We start from the raw sequence: 14,996 nt of genomic DNA, 5'->3' as shown, positions 1-14,996 counted from the left end.
ATCTGAACTGGACCTTAATTCTTTCCTTAGCTTTGAGGGAAATGGGCGATGGAAACATTTAAAGGTATAATATCTAATGCTGGTATTGTCTCATAATGCACTGGGAGCTGGAGCTAGGCCTGATGATAAAGAAAGCTAATGGTTCCTGGGGGGAGAAGAGTAAGTGGCCCCATGGTTTGTGGCATCCCCTGTAGGTCTGCGGAAGGTGATGCTCCGGGCCCACCGCCAGGCCTGGTGCTGGCAGGATGAATGGATAGATCTCACCATGGATGACATCCGGAGGCTGGAGGAAGAGACGGCACTCATGCTGGCTCAGAAAATGGCCAAGTGCATTGAGCCCGACGCAGGGCCTGCAGTGCCCAGTCCTGAGAGCCCGGCTGAGCTGGGTGGCTGCGAGAAGCAGGACCGAGTCGACAACCTAAGGGCTCCGGATTCCTCTCCAGATGATCCATTTGCCAAGCAGTGGTCGTCGTCTTCTCGGTCATCGTATTCTTCTCAGCATGCTGGTGAGCAGTCATTTCCAGCAAATGGAGGCAGCAAACGGTAGTGTAGCGGGAAGGTGTGAGGAGGATATAGAGGGTTTCCCCTCCTGCCCCTTCTTTTGGGTGTAAAAGAGTTATACTGCTGCTGGAGGTAGGCTTTTGGATGGGCATATTGGAGAGTGTCCATTTTAGTGACACACTTTTTCTCTCTCCTTTCCTCTCCTCTCCCTCATCCCTCAAACACCCCAAAACTCTGTGTGTGTGTTCACACCCTGAAAGTATGGGGAGACATATCTCCATATGCACGCTTGTACATTTTAAAAGGAAAAAAGTGTAACGGTTCCCTTCTGAAATAAATTTTACCTGCCGTTGTTTGTAATTAAGCTTAATCAATTTCATGGCTCGTTCTCTTGTACTAGATGAACAGTAGCTGCTGCTGCTTTTTTAAATTAGGAAAACAGAGAGGGCAGACTTCCTATTGTGAAACTTCCTCTTCTTAGTCATACAGTAGTAAGCAACCGATGCTGAGTGTCGGAGCTGCAGTAAGGGTGAAATTGCCCCCATTGTTCCACATACATAATCTCCTGTATACACCCTAGGATAAGAAGCTAACTGTTGCTTGCATGGGGAAAACTTTGGGATTGTTTTTTAATGTCCGCATTGGGAGCAAGTTAAGCTTGCTTTAGATATGATGATAGTTTTTGTTTTTTTTTACCTCTTGGTCATAAACTCTATGCTTGATGCCCCTACAGCTGGAGTATCTCCTCACAGCTTATCAGAGTGGCGGATGCAAAATATTGCACGGGATTCTGAAAACAGCTCTGAAGAGGAATTCTTTGATGCTCATGGTATGCAGTGCTGGGTACAGGAGGGTTCTGTGCATGCATCTGTTTTTGAGAGGGCTGAGAGCTATGGGTGCCTGTTGCTGTTGGCTCTGACAGTTGCCACTGCAAGCATGTGGAGGCTGGTTTACAGGGACCTGTGTGACCCGGCCCTCTGTGGGCTTGGAGTTGTGTTTGTTTATATTTATCTTAAAATCACCTCCCCAGATTCATCCGATTTGTGTGGATTGGGGAAGATAAAAATCTCTGGTTTTTTTACTCTCTGTAAAGAGGAATGCACACACATGCAAAGGCAGACCTTTTTGTTCATAGGAAACATGCATGTTTTGCATGTGTAATGCTCCAAGTTTATAGGAAACATAGGAAGCTCCCTTCCACTGAGACACACCATTGGCCCATCTTGCTCAGTATTTACACCAGAGATTTTCAACCTTTTTGAGTCCATGACTCCCTTGACCAACTACCTTCCTTCTGCAGCACCCCTATGGGACTCATGAGCCCAGTTATGTCACCCTTTGCCTGCAGAGCTGGCTGCCTCTAACCCTTTTTCAAACACTCTCCCTTGTGAAGTCTTCCCTCAGCCTCCTCTCCTCTCCCCTCTCATTGGGATTCCTCTGGGCAGCTGCAGCTGCCCCCACTGGTCTCTGAGCTGCCCCCCCTGCCCCAAAGAGAGGTGCCCTCTCACACTTCCCCCTGGGAGCCTGGGAAGCACCCCTTGGCCAGTCCCAGAAGCACCATTTGCTTGGGGAGCTTGTAACCAGGGCTGCTGTAACAAACCGCCACGCAAGCCTTTGGGAGGCAGAGACATGAGAGGGCATCAGCGGAGAGAGGGAAGGAAAGAGGAGCAGAGGGCAGTGTTGTCTGCTGCATCCCTGGGTAACACCCTGGGTGACACCCCAGGGTGTCACAGCACACTGATTGAAAATCACTGGTCTACCCTAATGGACAGCAGATCTCCTGTTTGTGAACTTTGGTGCAGTCCTGTTAAACATGGGAGTTTTTTTAGTGTCTGCAGTGCACTTGCTTCTCAATGAGTTTTCCTTTCCTAGAAGACTTCTCCGACAGTGATGATGTTTTTGCCAAGGAAATCACCAAGTGGAACTCAAATGACTTTCTCGACACTCTGGAGCGACCCATTGAGCCAGATGATGTTCTTGGTAAGAGAGCGGTTCAGGTGTTCCATGCAGAATAGAGTCTGCTCATGGTGTGAGTGAATTTGTGCATGGAGGAATATCCACTAGTCTTTGGTAGTGCTTCTGGAGATGCTACGAAATCTCAGACTCCATAACTGCACATCTCAGATTCTGAAAATGGCCTATGTTCTACACCAAGAGTCTCCAACTTCTATGGGCCTGGGGGCATATGTGAAAATCTAATAAACTGCCATAGGCACCACAGAATATTCATTTCACAGACCAAAATCTGGAGCTTTTCAGAACCCCCTCCCCCAAAAAACAACAGACAGAACACAAACACTTGAAAACAAATAAAGAACAAGCAAAAAAAAGCACATCCTCCACACACACAAAAACATCCAACCCACACCCCCTCAAGCCAACCAAACCAATAAAACCTAATTTGAAAAAATAATACCGGGGTGGTATTGCAGCATAAACATTTTCATGCAGAGCTCTAGACTTCTCTGCTTATTGCTACAAGATCATGGGGCACTGGCAGTATAATTCTGTCCCTTGAAGTACAGGTAACTCAGAGCTTATGCAAGTTTTCAGTTCTACGGGGTCCACTTGTAAAAATGAAATTGTGTAAAGTCAGGACCCCAGGAACTGGCCTCCCTGCAAGGTGGAGCACTGCTTACCAGGCTTTGAGAAGGAGGGACAAGGGCTCTGGGATGCTGCTAGAGCCCTCACACCACTTTCCCAAAATTTGATAAGTGCTTTGCTTACCGGGCCTCTTGTGACTTTCCCAGAGCCCAGTAGCAAGGAAAACCCATTGGATGTGTGGGCAATGGATAAATGGAAAATGGGGAACAGTGGGTTCCCCCCTCCATTTATTTATGTATTCCCCTCATGAGTGCATAGCTGCAATCTTGTAAGTGAAAGCAGTACAAGTTGTCAATTACCTGTGAAGGCCATTCCTGTTCCATTTGTGATTTCTATCCTTCTCTGCCTCCCATTGCTTTCTCTCTTCCTTCTCTGCCTGGTGCCATTAACTAAAACACTGTTGTCTTTGCAGTTGATGTTGTGGCTGCCAAGCCAGACAGTGATGGTGTCGTGGCACCTGGCCCACCAGAGGTGAGTGAACCCCTCATCATACTGCCTTCCCACGTGGGTACCTTCAGAACCATGGCGCCAAGACATGGGAGAGGGCTTGTGGTTACAGGACCATTGTTGTTGCCTCCCAAGTCACTTTTCCAGAACCTCAACTTGACACCAGACCCAGTTCTACATGTCTCTTTCTATAGGCTGGCTCAGAAGGCAACTCCGGGACATGTCGTATCCATGCGCTTTTCCTGATCCTCCACAGCGGCAACATCCTGGACCAGGGCGTGGGAGAGCCGGGCTCCAAACAGGCCGATGTGCACACGCTCAGCGCCACCTTGGACACAGTCACCCGCCTACACTTCCCCGAGGCACTGGGGCACATTGCGCTGCGCCTGGTGCCTTGCCCGCCTATCTGTGCTGCTGCCTACGCCCTCGTCTCCAAGTAGGAAGCGTGTTCTGTCAGGCTCAAGAGCGCTTGGTGGGAGCAGGACTGTTCCCTTCTGACTCAGGGCTTTGGGCAGTTGATTGTGCAGGAGCTCAAGGAGAGCGCTGGTGCCTTCTCCAGGCAGCTTGGATGAGGACCTATGCCAAGCACTTTATTCGGGGTGGGTGGGTGTTTTGGATAAGTGGGTGAGGCGTTTGGTAGTGTATGGTGCCTAGCGACATGCAAAGGGTTCAGTGTGAATAATGTGCTACTGTGGATAAGTGCCGACCTAGGGATTGTGGTTTGGGTGAAGTATTGAGACTTTGAAGAGAGATCTTAGAGCAGGATCTTCATGAGGTAATTCTGTCCCCTTTTTGCATAGGCCACCGTTGTATATATATTAGGGTGGAAAACAATAATTAAAAAGTGCATGTGTATGTGTGTGTATATGCACTTTCTCCCAAAGTTCCCCACTTGCTGGCAGGACATAAAGGAGAAACCGTTGGCCCAAGATCTCTTTTTAAACTGTGGTCAGAAAAGGGGCCTCCCTTTCTGAATGGGCTGCCTTCAACCTCCTTAAGTTCTAGTCCTTAAATCCAGAAGGTAGTCACCTCCTGGGCTCAGTACCAAGATCTGGGTGTTGTGAGAATGATCAGGTCCTTGGTCTGAGAGTGTGTCTTGATCGTTTCTCTCATGGTCTCCTTTTCCAGACTCAGCCCCTACAGTCATGACGGCGACAGTCTGTCCAGTAGCCAGGACCACATTCCATTGGCCGCTTTGCCTCTCCTGGCCACCTCCTCAGGCAGCTACCAGAATGCCGTCGCAACCGTCATTTCCCGTACCAACCAGGCCTATGCCAATTTCATCCACTCTCCTGATGGCGCAGGCTTCTGTGGCCAGGTCAGAGGGCCTGGAATCTGAAATAACTGAGGGGAAACCCTCTGTGCTCCAGTTGGAACAAGCATTTTACCCTCTGTGCTATGGTTTTGTTTTGCTTTATCGTCTTTTAAAAATAGAATTAGGGTCTTTGCAGGGAGGGGGGAGTAATACTAGATTAAAAAAAAATCTTTTGTTTTGTGAAGGCTCTGAGACATCTCCATCACACAACCCCGTTCTTTTATAAAACTGCTGCCCCCAATATTCCTTGGCTTTCAACCACATTGGTTAAAGCAGTGCAGTCTCCACTGGATTCACTTCTCAGCTGTAGGAAAGGGGTGGGAATGCAAGGCCTTGTTTAAGAGGCTGGCTTAAGCTTCATGCTTCCTCTGATTAAGCAATGACTGCGGGGACGTTCCTTTCATCAGTGGGGAACTAACTCTGTCCACGTCCCCCTTTATAGGTGCTGCTGATTGGGGACTGTGTTGGTGGAATCCTGGCCTTTGATGCCCTCTGCCACAGCCGTGCTGGTGGGTCAGGGAGTCGTGGGAGCAGTCGCCGTGGCAGCATGGTCAGTTAACTGAGCTGTGGTAACACCCCTTCCTTTATGCATTTATAATCAGCTTTTTTCCTTACTTGAGCTCTGAGGGTTCTCAGATACAGGGAGGAACAGGGATTTGACATGAGAGGGATGAGGGTTTCTTCTGATTTGGCCAGCAATAATTGCTTGCGCAAAAGTTTCTGCCCTAGTATATAGCAGGTCAAGCCCAGCATCCACCCCATTTCCTCTTCGAGGCCTAGTAGGTTCTGTTACCAGAAGAAGGCCCTCCCTCTTTTAACATTCACTTACAAATAGCAAAGGCTTTTGAATCTCCTCAGTAGAACAGAGATGCACACTTGCTGATCTGTTCCCTTTTCTTCAGAGTACTGAGCTGCTTTCTCCAGAGACTTCTGTTGTGCGAGACCCCCTGCTTGAGAGGGCAGAAGTGTGTGGGGTGGGCCGCGCCAGTCCTGAGCCCGGGGCACTTCCCTCCATCCAGAAACCCAGTGACAACGTGACGCAGGAGGGCGATTCCTCACAACAGCAGCAGCAGTTCTTGACCAGGTGAGGCAATGTGGGAATTTGGTCTGCGAAGCAGACTGTCCTATTAGGTTAAAATAATTGGTTACAATTAGATTAGTGCCCATTGGGGTTGAAAAAGCGGTCAAATGTGCACCCATTCATAGCATAGGGCTACTGACATCTGGGACCTGATAAGGAGCTTCCTCTACCCCACCAGAACAGCCTCAGAGCATCTCCTTTTATCCAAAACCCTGCACCCCATAGGGAAACTCACACTGCTGCCAAGTGTACAAATAAAAACTAAATCCTTCCCAACACTTACGGCAAATCGTTAAACAATTATAAACAGCCAAAACAATAATAGCGAAGATACAATGCATAAAATGCTACTAACCACACAAAAAAGGTTGTTGGAGCGTAGATCCTTGTGCCTTATAAAATTAGAAAAGGCACAAATATAGCTGACAATAACGTTAATAAGGATTACTCTTTCCTTCCTATCTTGGTGTTAATCTTCACATGCAACCCTATCATAAGCACTTTTTCTGCCCCACAATTGCCCTCTTGGGTCTCCTTAAGATTATTTTATACTAAAATAATGCTAAAGTTGTGTGACTGCACTTACGTTCATAAACCTTTCCTGATAAATTAGAGGCAGTGTGCCCCCCTGTCTGAAAGGAGAGGAAGGTGAAATGCTGATCTAAATTAATGAAATAGAAGGGCTCTCGGATATAGAAATATCTGGCTTTGTGTCTGCTGAAAGAAATTCACAAGCTGTCTAAAGCTGAATGGGTGCACACACAAAAATGCCACGTATTCACAACTTTTTTTTCTTTTTTAAAAAGAGGGAAAATAAAGGCGGCTCTGATTTTGGGTGGTGGGGTGGGTGATGTCTGAGAAGAAGGGACGACACAAGTCCATTTATGCTTCTTTACATGGGGAGAGGAAACAAAGAGATCATGTGATCTTTCAGGCAACAGAGAAAAATACTGGCCTGGTGGAAACCTACATATAGGCCCTTCACAGGGAAGGTGGTTCTGTTGGGGGAGAGAGAGCGTAGGAGCAGTGGGCTGTTTCCTGACAGTGATGGAAGTCTTCTGCCATCTCCAGCCTGCAGGCTAGCATGCCTGCCTCGGAGGCAGAAGGAGACCCTCGACGTAGCAGCAACTCGTCATCCTCGATGATAGAGACCTTTGAGGGGCCAAGCACGGTTGGGAAGCTGGAGTTCAAGGTGTCTGGTTTCTTCTTGTTTGGCTCACCCCTGGGGCTGGTTCTTGCACTCCGCAAGACGGTGATGCCAGCGCTGGACGGTAAGGGTCCTTTCCCCCTCCCCTGTCTTCCTTTCGCCTTTCCCCTTCTGCCGAAGCAGGATTCCTTACCCTTTCTCTTTCCCCTCTTCAGTGGCCCAGATGCACCCAGCCTGCGAGCAGGTCTACAACTTGTTTCACGCGGCTGACCCCTGCGCCTCGCGCCTGGAGCCTCTGCTGGCCCGCCAGTTCCACGCCGTGCCTCCCTTTGGCATACCCCGTTACCAGAAATATCCTCTGGGAGACGGATCGTCCACGTCACTGGGTGAGAAGAGACGCCAAGACTAGCCTTGGACATGCTTGGGAAAAATGTGGTGTCCCTTTGGGGAGTATGGGGGAGTATGGAAGGAAATGCTACAGTATCTTGATCTTCAAATGGTGGGTTGTGGGATCCCTTCCTGGGGTGTAGCCTGATCTGAGATGAGTTGCAGCAGCAGCAGCAGCCCTACCCTAATACAAATGTGTGTATAATTAAGAAGTTGGTCCCGGAATGCACATTTTGACTAAATATGGGTTCTGAATTGGAAGAGTCCTGCTATAGCAGGAGTGAGATATGGGAGCTCAGCGATGCTGGGACTTTTGGAGATGTGACTTTGGGTGGTCTCCCATGTTCATTTGTGTTGAAGAACGCCAGGCTGGATTTGCACGGGGGCAGTACTGGGGTGGTGGAAAAGTTATTTTTATTTTGAAATATGGGGTGCCCTGGGTGGGTATCTGTTCTAGGGAGCACTAGCATTCTGTGAAGAAGTAAAGGAAGTCATGCATTCAGCCACGCACAGAATTTCAGCAGGGGCAACTATTCAAAAGGCTGGGCAGCAATGGGACAAGTTGCGCCTGCCTTGGCCTAAAACTGTTTCAGAGCAGGATGGCTGGATGGTTTGAGTCACGGCAGGGGAGGGTAACATTTATTTCAAGCATTTTACTCTGCTGCTTAGCCAAAAAGGCTCCCAGAACTGATCAGCAGTAAACAAGACAGTCTCCGCCTGCAGGAAGGGCTGGCTTGCCACAAAGCAGGCTGAGGTGAGAGCAAGAGGCAGCAGCTGTTGTGGGAGCAGCAGCCGCAGCCCCTGGCTGTTCCTCTTGAGTCCTGCTTTCCACCTGTCTGCTACAGGCGGTTTGAATGGCTGCTGCTACAGGACAGTTGAGGGATGGAAGGGCCCAATAGAGCTGGTTTCTCAGCGGAGCCAACGGTGCAGTCCCTGCTTCCCACTCCTTCCTTTGCAGCAGCCAGATGGAATGGCTCCATGTTCCCCTACACCAAATGCGCCCTGCAAATAGAAAACTAGCCTAAAAGGTGGGCTAGATCCTTTCTGTGCTGCATTGGTATTTGCATAGATTTTTGTATGTTTCATTTTTAAATGCATTTTTACATGGTCTGCAGTTTGAATTGACACGACCCATTCTATGGCTTGTTCCCGCCTCATTTGATTGCATGCATAGACCCAGCCTTAGTCCTCATCCTCAGCATAAAAACATATTCTTCTACGAGTGGTGTGGTATACATGCCCATATATGGGTGGCCACCCCTGGCACAGCTAGTGTCTCGAAAGCTTCAACTGTTAGGCTCAAGGAGGAAGTGCCCCTCCCGCCTTGTAGGAGGGGAAGTTCCTCTGTTCTTTTTCAGACGCAAACCACACAAATTATGAACCTCTGTTCTCCTTCTGCTCTGAGAGCAGTAATATAATGAAGCATATAGGTTTTGTTCAGTCATTCCCCCCCCCCTTTAAGCTTTGAATAATTTTGTTGTTCATCTGTGTTTGTATTATATGCTGGGAGCTATGCCTGTGATCATTCCACTTGTCAACCCCACTTTGATTTAGCTGCCTACGAGATGGAGCTGAATCCTTCATGATTTATTTTTTTAAATATTCATGGAACAGGGCAAACAGGAATGTGAGAATTGGCAGGATTGAGCACTCAAATGACTGTAAATACACACACACACACACACACACACACACACACACACTGTGCTGCTGCTCCTTCTGCTTGCCAATCCCCTGCCATGCCCACGCCTACTCCTTGCTTATATTCCGCAGCCCCCTTTGTGCACACCCCCATGATGATATTTTTAAGACAAATAGAATCTGAATACCAAGCCTGTCAGCTTGTTCAGTCGCAGAAGGCGATAAGTTCTGTTAGTGGGTGTTGTGTATGTATAGGTGTTTGCTAGTTAATAAAATACCTGTTCTGAATTAATACAACGAATCCGGAACTTCCATGTTAAATACAACACATGGTAGCAGGAGTGGCATACAATGTGTAGAGGTACTAAGGGATATTTGAGGGCTCTGCATCCTTTATTTCTGTCACATGAGGCAGCTGAAGAATGGAAGAGAGTGAAGTTTGAATATAGCAGGAAGGGAGAGACACCAAAAGGAGAAAAAAAGGGGCTGTTCTAAACAAGGGGAGAAGTTTAAGTAAAGGTGGGGATAGAGAGAGACACTGAGAGGAAAATGATGGGTTTAAACAACAGCAGAGGTTTTAGTAAAGCAGGGATGAGGCGACTTTGAGAGGGGGGGAATAGTGATTTTAAACAGTGGCAAGTCGGCATTTCTTCAGAGGCACAGTACTTGGAGGGCACCACACATAAGACCAGTGGAAGCCTGGGAGGGATTGGGGGATGTGTTATAATTGCCATACTCACCTCTGTTTACCTTTCCATTTGGCCTAGCTGAGGCCTTGCAGAGTCACTCTTCCCTCTTCATGGATGAATTAGACCTTGTGACACCGCCCACTCCAACTAGTGCTTTTGGGGGTTTCTGGAAAGGGAATGAGGCAACCACGTGTGAGACTACTATAACCAGCACCAATGAAGTTGTGAAGAGTAAGTTACATGTTGCTTGTCCTCACCCCCCCCCCCAATTTCTATGCAAACACAGTTAAATTTGGCTTCCTGTCTACTTTTCATCCAAGTGCATTTATGAGGCCATTTGAGGAGGGAAAGTTAGGGCTTTTCTCTCCTTAATGTTTAAAAATCCATGTTTGTTTCCCTGTTTTTTAAAATGATGCTCATTACTTTTTGCACCATAAATTAATCAGCTCTTTCTGTTTTAAACACTGCAAACAGTTGATTCTAACAAAGTGTTACACACATTCGTTTGGTTGAAGTACTTGTAACATATTGCCTGTATGGTCACTAACAATCTGTGGGGGTGTCTTTCCTGTGCTCCCCTCATAACTTAAAATGTTGGTGCATAAAGCTCTTCCTTGATGCTCAGCAACTCAAAAAGTGTATTAGGCCGGCTTTTCTGAATTCATGAACTGAATCCTAACTGCAGATTCAGACTGGAACCCTGAACAATGTTTCTTATGTCTGTGAGTCAAATGAGTTCATTTTGCAAGGATTGAATATTTGCTGTGCTGCCAAGAAAAGGCTTGTTCTTTGACTGGCCCACCCAAATTTGACATTGCTACCATAGCCTGGGCATATTGTGCCCTTTTGTGTCACTTGCGATCCCACATTCTGAACTGAAGTGCTTTCACACTCTTCTGGCTCTGCCAAGCCACTGAGTTAGTGCCTGACATACTAATAAACCCAAAATCTGAATTATAATGAACAAAGAGTAAAAGGCTATATTCCTGTGCGCAGTCAGGCTGCTTAAATTCTAGTGAAGTAGAACTGAAAGAGCCCACTGAAATGAATGGAATTTAAAGATTACAGGCCAAGATAGTATTTGCATTTAATGTTCGGGGCTTCTTCTTTTTTAAAATGCAAATACAGTGGAATCAGCTCTCAAGGGAGTAGTTGATGATTGGCATTTGCTTTGTAGGGGAAATCCCAATTTCAGAGGAGGGTTTATTTTTAGGACTGCAGCAGTTGAGGAACAAGTTAAATTCACCTGCTGTGATCCCAATAATTATTTGTGCCCCAAACTGACCTGATTTCTGGTTTTTTTAAACAACAACAACAAACAAACAAAGCTGCATGTTTAATGCAAAGATGAAACATGTACATAATAAAATATTTTGGCCCTTTGGAAACCTGTTCTCTCTGGTTTCCCCCCTGCATCCATTTCCTTTCCTTCCTTTGGGGGATGGGGGTGTTATCTAGGGGCAGAGGAATCTATCACCATATCCCAAGCCCTGTTGTCTTGCTTTGGCCAGGGAAGAAGGTCTCTACAGGACAGTTCTTTTTATTTTATTGCTACACGAGCCCCAGGCTGGTGTCCTGAGGATCTTTGGCCCTCATGCCTATCCTTGAAAACACCCTGTATCAAGGCTTTTCTCCTGCTACCACTGGCGGGAGAACTGCCAGCAGCAATTCTTTGCCTGCCTGGGCATAGCTGGGACCTCTGTTGTGGCGCAGTCCCCACCCCCCCACCCCAAGAGCACTGCTCCCCAGTAGCAGAAACCAGCAGAGAGGCCATCAACGTAGGCAGGCAGGGCTGTGCTCTTAGACTGTGAAGGACTGGTTGATGAGGCAGATGTTGCCATATCCCTAGCAGTGCCAGTGTTATTATTGTCTGACGGACTTGAGGCCTCAGAGAATGTGACGAGTAGGACTTGTTTATTTGTTGGGGAGGAAGTAAAGGTAACAGGAAATGGGCAGACAAAGTACAAGCAGCCGCATGAGTGTAGTTCACAGCTGAAGTGAGGAGACCAATGGGGCCACCCTAACAACAGTTTCTCTTCCCTCCTAGTTCTGGATCGTTGGTGGGGTGCTAAACGCATTGACTACTCTCTCTATTGCCCCGAGGCATTGACGGCCTTCCCCACCATCACCCTCCCTCACCTTTTCCATGCCAGCTATTGGGAAAGTGCCGATGTGGCGGCTTTCATCCTGCGCCAGGTACCAGGGCTGTGGGCAGGTGGAAATGTCGCTGTGCTGGGGAACAGGGTGTGGTGGGCTCTAATTGTTCCTCTAATGGGAAACTGGCATCTAAAAATAGGTTTGCGCAGTAGAGGGGAGGGGCATATAGGAGGAAACCTAACCCAGGCAGGGGACATGGGAGTAGAAATAGAGACTTGGGTGGATAAAATTTGCACAGGCACCTTTGGTGGTAGGTGAGTGCTACCTTGCATAGTTAAGTGCAAGTGCGATGTAAATTTTGGAGTGGATGTGGATTTTGAGGAGGATTCTTTTCTTTCGATACCTGGGTAGATTATGGAACAAGATATTGGATCAGCTGAACACTTTGCAAGGAGATCCTAACTGCTGGATAAAGGCTTGTTTTGTTATGCAGAGCAAAACAGAGCACAGCCCCTATGTGCTAGGGGCAGGCATGGACTCCTGGTTTGGAGAAACCAAACCAAAAATAACACAGGAGTTTGTAGGAGTGGCTCACCAGTAGAGCACAAGCTTCGCATGCAGAAGGTCTTGGGTTCGGTCCCTGTCATCTCCTAGGTAGAAGGGATCAAATAATGGGAAAGGCCTGTGACTGAGATCCTGAAGAGCTGCTGCCAGCCAGAGTGGACAACACTGGGCTAGATGGACTATTAGGCTAATGATATTTTCGTGTCACATGCCAGCAAATTCAGGTTAATAATAATAATACTTTATTATTTCTACCCCGCCCATCTGGCTGGGTTTTCCCAGCCACTCTGAGCGGCTTCCAACAAAATATTAAAATACAATAGTCCTTCAGATATTAAAAGCTTCCCTAAACAGGGCTGCCTTCAGATGTGCAATTAAAGGTTGTGCAATTAAAGCTGATTTGGAGCTCTTGTGCAACTTCCCCAAAGATCTGACTTTTTGCAATAAGGTGACAGGAAAATGTGCTGGAAAATGTATCACAATGTAGCCTACCCTTCCCTGAAGCAAATTGGAGGAAAAGGCTCATTAACTAGCCTGCACTGTGTATAACCTTCCTTCAAACTAATCAGGATGACTTCTCAGTCAGGATGCCATTTGGAAGTGCCCTTAGTATGCTCTGTTGCGAAGCAGCTAGAGGTTCACATTTTGAATCTATTTAGGAAGGATATAACAGACAAAGGGAGCAATGAAACTGTCCACTTTAATCTGCCCAGTGTCTGTATATTATGATTGTGGCTGAAACTCTAGGAGTTGGTGCCTGTGAATGGCACTCCTGAACCCTGGCCCTGATGTTCCTATGTGTTTGCAGGTGATTGAGACAGAGCAGCCCCAAGTGACAGAGAATGAGGAGAGTTCCATCTACAGCCCAGCATTTCCTCGTGAAAAGTGGCAGCGGAAACGAACACAAGTGAAGATCCGGGTATGGAGCTCTGTCCCCCACGGTGGCTACCTTGCCTCTAACTCACACGTGCAAGTGGGAAATGGGACTCTGGCTTGGGCTTGGGCACTGTGTCTTCAGGGAAAGGAATATGAGCTGATCCTATTCCTTCCACAGCTAATAGCCTTCAGGATAACTTCATGGATGCTACCATATCATCACAGCTGTTGTCTCTCTTCCTGCCTCGCCCTCTATCCTCCTCTGCCACTTGCCAAAAACATGGTTGCCATTTTAATTCACAAAGGAAATCACACCAAATTATGTAGAAACACATTTTTTTGCAAGATCCATTTGGAGCATAAGATTTAGGTTTTCTTGCTTTAAAATTGAGGGTGGGGAGGACAACTTTATTAGCTTTTGCTGGTGGTGCTGTGGTCTAAACTACTGAGCTTCTTGGGCTTGCTGATTGGAAGGTTGGTGGTTCGAATCCCTGTGACGGGGTGAGCTCCCGTTGCTCTGTCCCAGCTCCTGCCAACTTAGCAGTTCAAAAGTACACCAGTGCAAATAGATAAATAGGTACCACTGCGTCGGGAAGGTAAACAGTGTTTCCGTGTGCTCCGGCTTCTGTCACTGTGTTCCATGCTGGCCACATGACCTGGAAAGCAGTTTGTGGACAAAAGCCGGCTCCCTCAGCCTGAAAGCGAGATGAGTGCCGCACCCCATAGTCACCTTTGACTGGACTTAACCGCTTTCACAAACACCTGCCTGGCTTGTCATGTTAGGTGATGCTAATGAAGCCTTTGAACAACAAAGAGACATCTCGTCGTTTTTTGCTCTAGGTCTAGGAGACAAATGCTGCTGCTCTTTAAAGGTTCAGGTGCTGCTTCATGACAGTGTAGTGAGAAATAGGCAGGCACCTGTCTGGGTGGGGCTGAGATGGGTTTGGGTACTAGGACTTGGAGGAAGTACAGCAGCTCAGGGCTGTGTAGGTTGCAGAGCTAAATGCAAAACTCTAATAGCAGGTTGTAATGCATAATTCAGAACATGAATGTAGGTGGTATTTGAATGAAGTTTCCCTCAAGCAATTGTGATGATTTTGAAGGTTTGACAATTGTTCCAGGGAACAAGATCATTCAATAAGAAGCAAATACTCTTTTATGTTTGTTACTGCTTAAAACGTTTTTGTTTAGGCAAGCCTATCCAGACTTGTAGATGTTGACGTGCTTTAATTTATTTTACTGTTGGTTTTAATTACCTTACTGGTTGTAATTCAACATTGTGCTCTTCCAATTGTTCCATCTGGACCAGCATTTCAGCTTACCAGATGGAACGATCTCCATTTCCTCCCTCCATGTGTTGTTCTGGGCGTTCTCTGAACTCCCACCCAGAGCCAATTTGTGGGGGATGACACAGGGGTGAGGGGGGAAGCCGCATTGTAGAAGTCAAAATCCTTGTGTAGGGTTTCCACTGATGGCACTGGTTAGGTGAATCCTGCCTTCAACGTTTTTAATTGTTTTAACCATTTTTTATTGGTTATTTTAATATTTCTTGCAAACCACTTAGATGTTTTACTGCAATCAAGTGGTATATAAATTGTGTTAAATAATAATAAAAAACACCTCACAGAGGAAGGGTGATTTCTGCCT

General features: G+C 47.1%; 1 protein-coding gene across 12 annotated transcripts in view; it reads left to right on the top strand.

The window, feature by feature from the left end:
- PITPNM1 (phosphatidylinositol transfer protein membrane associated 1) overlaps window positions 1-14,996 on the top strand; it is a 31,191-nt gene that overhangs the window by 11,468 nt on the left and 4,727 nt on the right. For 6 of the 12 annotated variants that reach the window (XM_083426914.1, XM_083426924.1, XM_083426918.1 and 3 more), the window contains 13 exons: window positions 195-506; window positions 1,235-1,330; window positions 2,374-2,481; window positions 3,518-3,576; window positions 3,747-3,988; window positions 4,681-4,870; window positions 5,310-5,417; window positions 5,770-5,951; window positions 7,020-7,219; window positions 7,311-7,481; window positions 9,891-10,043; window positions 11,860-12,008; window positions 13,282-13,392. In XM_083426914.1, coding sequence (XP_083283040.1) covers window positions 195-506; window positions 1,235-1,330; window positions 2,374-2,481; window positions 3,518-3,576; window positions 3,747-3,988; window positions 4,681-4,870; window positions 5,310-5,417; window positions 5,770-5,951; window positions 7,020-7,219; window positions 7,311-7,481; window positions 9,891-10,043; window positions 11,860-12,008; window positions 13,282-13,392 — 2,081 coding nt within the window. The remainder of the gene's footprint in view (window positions 1-194; window positions 507-1,234; window positions 1,331-2,373; window positions 2,482-3,517; window positions 3,577-3,746; window positions 3,989-4,680; window positions 4,871-5,309; window positions 5,418-5,769; window positions 5,952-7,019; window positions 7,220-7,310; window positions 7,482-9,890; window positions 10,044-11,859; window positions 12,009-13,281; window positions 13,393-14,996) is intronic. The other 6 variants (XM_083426921.1, XM_083426922.1, XM_083426920.1 and 3 more) reach the window with 1 other exon arrangement.

The sequence above is a fragment of the Podarcis tiliguerta genome, assembly GCF_965153285.1.
Source record: "Podarcis tiliguerta genome assembly, chromosome: 1".
Taxonomy (NCBI): Eukaryota; Metazoa; Chordata; class Lepidosauria; order Squamata; family Lacertidae; genus Podarcis; species Podarcis tiliguerta.
This window is presented reverse-complemented; position numbering and strand designations above follow the sequence as displayed.